Source organism: Anoplopoma fimbria, chromosome 6, assembly GCF_027596085.1.
Source record: "Anoplopoma fimbria isolate UVic2021 breed Golden Eagle Sablefish chromosome 6, Afim_UVic_2022, whole genome shotgun sequence".
NCBI classification, from domain to species: domain Eukaryota; kingdom Metazoa; phylum Chordata; class Actinopteri; order Perciformes; family Anoplopomatidae; genus Anoplopoma; species Anoplopoma fimbria.
The window spans coordinates 13,174,009-13,182,993 of record NC_072454.1 but is presented as its reverse complement, the minus strand read 5'-3'; the positions used below and the strand labels follow the sequence as shown (position 1 = coordinate 13,182,993).

The window sequence follows — 8,985 nt, the reverse complement described above, 5'->3', positions numbered from 1 at the left end:
TGATTCATCCATTCAAGGACTTCCTTGTGTATGTGTCGTTAAATGTATGTTGTATTTACAGCCTTTTTTTGTGATGTAAATGTACAGTTTACCTTTTCCACATGCCTCATTAGTTAAAATGTTCATAGCAGCAATAGCGTCTCCTAGATTTTCCTTTTTTCTCTTGTCATATAGCAATTATCACAAATAAAATTGTATATGTCAACTAAGGTTCTGTTTTGTGTCGTATTATTGCTCCCCATAAAACATTCAATACCAACAGAAGAAAAATTGAAGATTATACAGGGCCATGAGAGCTCAATGCACTGCGAATTAAGAAAACAGGTGGAAATAGACTCACCTATTTGACAAAACATGTGCAGTATTTAGAAAAAGCGCTAAAGGAAGCTCACAACACAAGTGAAACTGTTTCCACGATGGCTTATGAAGTCACTAAGTCAGTTAACTTAACCTTGTTAGTCTTTTGCTTTTTACAAGAACATTTGAATGCCTTGCAATTTTGTCAAATTGGTGAAGATGTTCTTTCCAATTTCATGTTTTCTTCATTTGGAGTGCTTTTAGCCCTAAGGGCCACCGTAGATTTATTATCAGAATGCAATATTGTTGTTGAAAGAGTCAATAGCATTTAAATGCAGTGTTGTTTTCCCCATCCATCTAAAGATGCACTTTATGGTTCCCTCTGTAGATAAATATGATTGTAATTCAAACCAGATTTCTTTTTAATTTTAGAGGGTATGATCGATGATTACCTGCCAAAGATCTTCCTTTGTTGCCAGTTTTTGGTACATTTTGTAATAAGCAAAACAAAATAAGTTCAATGACATCTTAAGAGGTTCAAATGAGACAGTAAAGTATGGTTTACATGTTGTGCAACCTTGTCCTTTGCAAGTCACTTCCTCATTTAAAGTGTTGATTCTAAAAATAAATATTTTTTCATGCTCATCCAAATTTTGACTCACCAAATATGTCTTAACTTAGTTAAATCATATCACTGAATACAACTGCAGTTTCTTTAAAATAAATATATTTGCAAAGTTAACCATGTTCAGTAACTGTGTGTAGAATAACTACTATCATCAATTTAATATATCTGTTGTTGGGAGAACCCTGGACATTTGCATCAGTTTAAAGAAATCATGTTTAAGTGCTATATAGTGTACATATCAGTGACATAAACCAGACATCGCTCTACACCCAGAGGGGCTGAGAAGCTCTTATTTCTGAAGGTTACAGCGACGGTGAATCCCAACCTTGCGTCTACCTCAACAGGCATCTGAAGTCTGACCTCCAGCTGTGAAAGAATGTTAAAACAAGTGTAGTACGTGAGTGTGGTAAAGTGGGTAGTTTCCTGACATTACTTAGATGTTTTTTTAGTCCACAGGCCTTTCCCAAAAGCTTTCCCCACGTAGATCAAATTACACCTTTAATATGGCTGCTCCGATCAGCATTAGTGAAATTCCTGTTTGAGACTTAAGGAAGAATAAGAGTCCTATAAAATGTGATTTAAAACACTCAAGTGCATTAGTGACTGCCCAACATCTGGAATTTCCCCATTGAATTGAAGTAACTGGTGTTGGTCTTTCAAAACATTTGAGATGGTAGAGTGACACCATGTGGATACATTTAGGAAGTGCACAGATTAAATAATTATTTCATTGCTCAGTTGGTAAAAAATGACTTACTGGTAGAAAGAAAACTAGCTTTCATTTAGTGTCACCATTATTCACCTGCCATGTGCAATAACTTACTTATTTAGCCGTGAGGTTGAATGCTTTTCCCATTTCAAACCTGTACACCATTGATCAAACGCCACAAGAGAGTCAAACAACCTTTATTTATCCATATATGTGCCACTCAGAAATTGGGAAGAGGTGTTACAGGATTTGCCCTTAAGAGAAGCCTATATGGATCATTTACAATTTTTCTCTCTACAATGAGGCCATAGACAAAAAATGAAGGGGAAAAAATAAAGACAATATGGTCGTAACAGTGTAAACACATTGTAATAATATACATAAAAGCAAAGAAGCAATACGTATCAGTGACAAATTAAAATGTAGGGTAAGTTAGTATGAATAAGAACAAAAGACTCCTGAAAACCCTGAAACCTTTTCTCAAATAACAGCTCGGCATACATTTCTACATAGCATGCAATAAGGCACCTATCTAACACAAGGAAGAGACCTATGCTACAGTTTGAAGCACAATTGTTAACAAAAAGGAAAAGAAAAATATTGCTCACTGTAATGTTCACTCCCATAAAAACTGTATATCTCTCAATCCCTTTCATATAACCCAAGCCATATCTAAAAAAATACATCAGTTTGTAAAAGATATTTTACACAGAACAGTAAATAGAGCGCAATCCATTGGAATTCGGAAAAGTCTTTTAAGCCTTGTAAAAGTGAGATTTTCTCGTATAGTCTTTCAGTATACACAAAGGTCATTTTTTAGGTCAGAATTGTGAAGTTTGCAGAACATGAGTAAGAGTCACCTATACTCTGTAAGTAATTGAATTAGTCTTCAAAGATATAAACAAAGTGTGATGTTGGATTTCATGTACATTTGGTGCAAGGGGTACAGAGGAAACTGCACAGTAAATAATTAGGACACAGGTCATGTTGTAATATGCTACCCAGTAGGTTTTTATTTTCTATTATGCATTTCCTAATGGCTAAATTGCATGTCGTAATATAATCAGGGTGTCAGCCAGTATTGCTCTCTGTACAGTCGATGCAGCAGTGTTGCTAACCCATCGTAGACATACAAGAAAACAACCTTATAAATATACAAGATGGCTCATGTCTGATGGAGCCCAAATTCAAGAACAAGCTGCATGAGAACACCTGCAACATGTTTATCTCCAACACTTAAAACAAATTAAAGTCATAAAAGGAAAAAAAAAGGTGGAGACGAAGTGGATCTTACTATCAAAAATGTAATCTTTTGGAACAGCACACTAGTCACCTATACATATATATAAAAGAAAATCAATAATTATTTACATTGGATTTTTGATGTTTGCTTCACATGGGTTATGTGGGTGAAAAAGAAATGATTTAAATTTAGACAAGTTCTTGTTCATGAATTGTGTTGGTAGCCTTGGATAAAGCTGCAGCTGAAAAGCGCACGTGCCCACCTGAAGGTACATAAACTCAATTCTTCTATCAAAAAGACTAACCAGGGAGCGAAGCATTTTTTCCCTAAGTAACAATTTTTAGATCACCAAATCACATTTTTTTTTTTTATTTATTAAAAGTGTTCCAAAGAGGTTCTGGAGCAAGTGAAGCTCAATCACAAACAAGAATAGAAGCTCCTTCACAATCTATCATCATAGCCTCTTTATATTGAGCACCAAGTCCCAGATTCAGCTCTGAATTATAGGTTACACGGTCCATCCTCCTTTGAAGACTTGTGTTACTGTCCATTTTTTTCCTCAACTGCTCCACTTTAACGTGGCAATGTGCTGACCTGACCACAGTTGTCTATAGAAGTTGGCCTGATGTTTCCTGTGATGTGGTGATGTCAATGAAGGGACCATTGTTAGAACAGAAACAGGGGGGGGGGAGCAGTGGTGGTTTTTTTCCGCTTGCGTGGGACAGCATGTGAGGGCGGGAAAAGGGGGCTCACTGGTCTACATGGATCCTATGATGTCTGGAGAGGGATGATGAATGGTTAAAGCCTTTTCCACACTGGGAGCACCTGTATGGTTTTTCAACAGACAGGATGCGCTGTTTTGGGAAGGCGTTGTTGGGGAATCCCTTCCCTGCGGGGATGGGGCTGTACGACTGCGGTGGTGGCTGCGGTGGTTGTGGCTGCTGCTGCTGTTGTTGTTGTTGTTGTTTATTCTCCAAATGGACTCTCTGATGCCGAGCAAGGGAGGAGGAGTGATTGAATCTTTTTCCACAGTGAGCGCAGGTGTAACTCTTTCCCTCCGAGTGGACTCTTTGGTGCCGGGACAGGGAAGAGGAATGATTGAAGCCCTTATCACAGTGGTGGCACATGTAGGGCTTGTCTCCCTGCTGGTGCACCCTCTGCTTTGGAGGAGTGCCGTAGGACAAGGTCTTCCCAGGCTGAGGTGGAGAAAACACTGGATTCTGCAGATGGGTCTTGTGGTGGCGCGAGAGAGAAGAGGAGTGATTGAAGCCCTTGTTGCAATGTCTGCAGGTGTAGGGCTTCCCTCCGGCATGGACTTGCTGATGCTTCTTCAGATGGCGTTTGCGGACAAAACTCTTCCTGCACATGTTGCATTTGTACGGCTTCTCACCCGAGTGGATCCTCTGGTGCTCTCTCAGAGTGGCAGCAGCCGCAAAACACTTTCCACATTGTGCACATCGATGGGGTTTGTCTCCGAGCACGACTGCAGCGTGGGTCTTCTGGTGCTGCTTCAGGTTTGAAGTTGTGGCGAAGCCTTTGCCACACTGGCCACATGTATATGGCTTCTCACGTGCGTGAACTTCCTGGTGCTTTTTCAGATGCCTTCTGCGGACAAAGCTCTTCCTACACTGGGTGCACTTGTAAGGCTTGTCCTCTGAATGCATCTTCATGTGTTCTCTCAGGGTGATCGCAGCAGCAAAGCTCTTGCCGCACTCTGAGCATCTATGGGGCTTGTCTGGCAAATGGATCATCTGATGAGACTTGAGGCTGAAGGCATCAATAACATCTTTGCCCATAATCTCAACTCCAGGGGGGACGTAGGGCTTTTCTTTCATGTGAATCTTCATGTGCTGTTTGAGGCTGGCCTCCACAGCGAAGCTCTCACCACAGTGGACACAGATGTAAGGGTTGAGGTCCTTATGGATCTCAAAGTGTTGGTGAAGATCGGCTATGCTGCCAAAAATCTCCCCACACTCGTTGCACTGCAGGCCATGGGCTTCATGTATGATTACACCATTCTCAGACTCCACTGTCAACTCCCCACCATGGTCAGACTCCACTTTCACCACATGCTCGCTTTCTGCCTTGAGCAGCACCTCTCCCAGCAGAGTCTCACCTCCCGACGTCTTGATTTCGGCCCCTGTGAAACAGTGCATCTCACCGTGCTCAACCTTAATGTAGTCATGGTCTGTCTCGGCTACAATTGCATCCACACAGGCTACAGCTCCGAGGTCTGCCCCCAGTCCCTGGATCTTTAAGTCTGAGCCGTGGATCTCCAGTTCTAATCCACGCTTTTCTTCAGTCATGATCTCCGTTTCTGCTCCATAGTGAAGGTCGACATGGCTGTGGGCTATGACACACTCCGACCCAAGCGTGTCAAGGCCGGGTGTGTCACATTCAGTCTCTGACTCGGCCATGAGAACACACTCCAGCCCCACGACCTCCGTTTTCTTGCCGGGCGGGGACACACAAAAAAGAATCGGGGAGATATAGATCTTTGTTTTGGACGAGCCGCGTTGGTGCTCTAGTCAGTAAGCAGACCTGCAAAGGAGGGAGATAAAGAAAAAAAATTACTACATTGCCTTCATTAACTGGGCCAGTTATGTCTTTACCCATCACAGTCTCCCACTGGTCTTATTTGCATTATAGTGACATCATCCAGTCATTTGTTACTAATAATACATAAAATATGCATGTTGATAAGAACCCAACAATGTTGCATCTACACACTTTTATGAGAAAAATCCACATCAAGTATCATGGCTGTTATATTGTTTTTCTGATACCAAGCAAAAATATAAAGAAAAAGAAAAAAATCGTGATGTTTTTGGTAAAATTGAGACTTCAAATTAAAGTGTTATTGAATTTGACCCAATTGTGACTGAAAGATATCAGGTTTACATTAACTATCCTCCAATGATTACATACAAAGTGAAATAAAGACAATTTTGCTTGTATGCAAAGAAAGTTTGCCATCAACTCCCCTGGAAACGGAGCCGTACCTGTCCAGGACAGACATGCCCTACACCTCCACAAAAACAAAATAGCACTTGGTTGGTGGCAACAACAAAGCAAGGGTAGGTGGTGTGTTGGGTTAACACAACAGGGGACCACAAGTGTGACAAAGGGAAAAGCCATAAATATTAGATGGGTACTCTAATAGTGGTTTATCCATTTGATCAAAAACTTTTATTACATTATGCTAAGAACTTAATTTAGTCAAATGCATGCATAAACTCATGCATGCATTTTGCACGAGGGCAAATCATTGGAAATCTTAATATATAACATTCATTTGCAAGCTAAGTGATATCAGTTTGCTAGCCAAGTAAGTGCTAAAAACAAGCTTCCCTTCTTGCTAACAAGTTGATAAAACCAAAGTGCACCACATCACCATTGAGCTCCCAGTTCTGACTTAATCCTCAACACAAACCAGACCGGCCTGCACGTGTCGTTACATCCCACAGTATTCAATGCTAAACTATGAAACAAAACTAAAACATGTAGGGGCTTTTAAACAGCTTTGTTATTAAACACCGCTGCCTGCTAGCCTCCAATAACAGCTACAAATAGCCTCCATAGCCGCTAGTTAGCTGGCTATGGTGGAGGGGCGACTGGTTAACGACAAAACAGCATTGTGTTAGCTGCTAATGTGTCCCCAGTTTAGCTCGCTAACTAGCTTCATAGCAAAAGCAACATAGCATCAACTGCAGAGAAGAGCAGCCAAATACTTACATTAAAATATTAATCGAGATGCATAGATGTGTGCCTTTTATGACACAACTGCACAGGCGGAACTTCTCCCCGTGTGAGCATTAACAGGCCATCTTGTTGTGTGCCACACCAGCACTCCCAGCTAGCCAAGATGACATGCTCGCCTAAGATGGCTGCCGCTAGCTAGCTAGTTAGCATAGTTAGCTTCCGCCCTTCATAACATACTGAATTAAGAGCTGCACGCGTTAGCCACAACACTACGGCAACAGTAAACATCGAGACAGTGGGGTTGGGTTGTGTAGTTGTTTAATATATAGTGGGATCGAGTAAGGAGGCTGTGAGCTAATGGTAAGTATGTTAGCACGCTAACACCGTAAATCCAAGCAGGAGTCGGCTAGCTGAAACAAAGATGGCTAACGGAGCGGGCGGTGAGCGCTGCGCGGAAAAGCCCGGGAAAGGACGCAGTTTACCCACACAATAATCCGTGCCACACGCAAACCACCACCCCAGAATGATATTTAAAACAGCTACAAATACAGGTGACTAGGCTGCAGAGTGGGTGTGGGATAAAACCCTTAAAAACCCTCTCCAGCTCCCCGGCACACACCACACTCTCTCTCGGCTCCAATGGCGGCCTTGGCTGCGTTAGCGCGCTGGCTACATAGCCGTTCTCCAGAGCTAACGAGCCAGCTAGCGGCTAAACGCTGCTCCCCGGTCCGCTGCGAGTGTCAGCCTGCAGACGGGTGGACGTCGGAGCGGAAGCTTCGCCTTCACCGACCATGTTGAGAGGGGGGGGACTTCAGACACAAACTAGGGCCGACTCTATAAACACAAGTCTCCAAATAACCTGCAGAGGACTCACGAGATGAAGTAGTCTTCTGATACCTCACAGAACAAACTGTATCAACCTAAAGCGAGGCCTGTATTTTTCCATTACAAAGTTGGGTACTATCATAACCGGAGACACAAAACAAACAACCCACACGGTGACTACCATCCTGATTAAAGCACATTATAATCTGTCAAACAGAGCATCCTCCCTGGCTTTACACTGATTATATTCACGATCAGAGTTGGTTGCATTGAAACGAGGAATAATCGCCACGAGTATGGATCATACTGATCATAAATGTATAAGTACTTGCATGCACACCCACCGTACGTACTTTTTCCTTTTGATTGCTGAAGAGAGAGAGAGAAAAAGAGAGAATCGTTGAGATGCTTCAAACTCTGGGTGAGAAGGGCTTTTTTTTTTTTTTTTTTTTTTTTTTTTTTTTTTTTTTTTGCAAGCTGTTGTGAGGCTCGTCAAACTGCTGTGTGCGTCTTCCTCTCTCTGCCTGTGTGTGTTGCTGGCGCCACAGCTCATCTGGCGCCAACGTTGGACGACCGACGCACTTTAGCTAAAGCTGCTATTGTCATTTCAAAAGAGCAGGGAGACCACTATCACCCCCTACAGCCTCGGAGACGGAACAGGAGCTCACACAGAAACATGCATGCTCTTTTTTCTGTTACATGCAGCACTTGGTTCACTGGTGGAAGGAGTACCTATTAGTACCCAATGCCACAAAGCAGAAATACTCTGGTATAGTTAAAAGTCCTGCACTCAAAATTGTAAAAGTTTGAGCATCAACACACACTAAAAGTAAAAGTAGTCTTTATGCAGACACCTATTTGATTTTTTTTTGGACTTCTCATTACAAGTAAAACAAAGCAATACCACAAAGCAGAGATACTCTGTTATAAGTAAAAGTCCTGCACTCAAAATTGTACCAAAGTAAAAGTTTGAGCAACAACACACACTAAAAGTAAAAGTAGTCTTTATGCAGAATGGCTCATTTCAGAATAATGTATATCAATGTGTACATTACCAAAATGTTGAACCTTTTATTATTGCATCAGGTACATGATAGAAGAAGTACTACCCTGAGCCTTCCACTTAGCACTTATCGTTTTCGTATTAGTTTGTTGCACTTATTGTATTCGTATTAGTTTGTTTCTGCACTGTACTTTTGCTCTGGTTTATGCTCTTAGATGCTTGTTTAAGAAAGGAGATGCACTTATGACTTCTGGTGACTAGTAGTTCTCTTGAATACCTATGTTGAATACACTTCCTGTAAGTCACTTTGGATATAAGCGTCTGCTAAATGACTGTAATGTAATATAATGTAATGATATCACTTTGAAACAAAGCAGTGTATTTTGCTGACAATACCTCTTTGATTTTTCTTTGGAATTTGAACACAGTGATTTTACAACTTTCTTCTACCACAGGGCTACTACTGTTAATGTAGACCATTTTTCTAAACCATTTAAATTTATATTTGTGTTTTCATTTAGCTGACCTGTAGAAACACTTGAGACAAAGTAAGGTAGTCATTCACAAATAATAATTTA

General features: G+C 41.4%; 1 protein-coding gene across 3 annotated transcripts; it reads right to left on the bottom strand.

The window, feature by feature from the left end:
* Positions 1-1,821: 1,821 nt before the first annotated feature.
* si:ch211-198a12.6 (uncharacterized protein LOC563253 homolog) lies at positions 1,822-8,035 on the bottom strand. Of its 3 annotated transcripts, none has more exons than XM_054600040.1 (2): positions 7,749-8,035; positions 1,822-5,418 (listed from the first exon to the last, which is right to left on the bottom strand). In XM_054600040.1, the coding sequence occupies exon 2, from the start codon at positions 5,292-5,294 to the stop codon at positions 3,627-3,629; it is 1,668 nt and encodes a 555-aa protein (XP_054456015.1). In that variant the 5' UTR covers positions 5,295-5,418; positions 7,749-8,035; the 3' UTR covers positions 1,822-3,626. The 3 variants fall into 3 exon arrangements, with proteins under 3 accessions (XP_054456015.1, XP_054456014.1, XP_054456016.1); XM_054600039.1 differs by having other exon boundaries at positions 7,758-8,035; XM_054600041.1 differs by lacking the exon at positions 7,749-8,035 and adding an exon at positions 6,613-7,126.
* Between the last annotated feature and the right edge of the window lie 950 nt (positions 8,036-8,985).

Coding starts and splice junctions, on each gene's coding strand:
- si:ch211-198a12.6 (XM_054600040.1), bottom strand. CDS start 5,294: ATGGCCGAGTCAGAGACTGAATGTGACACACCCGGCCTTGACACGCTT.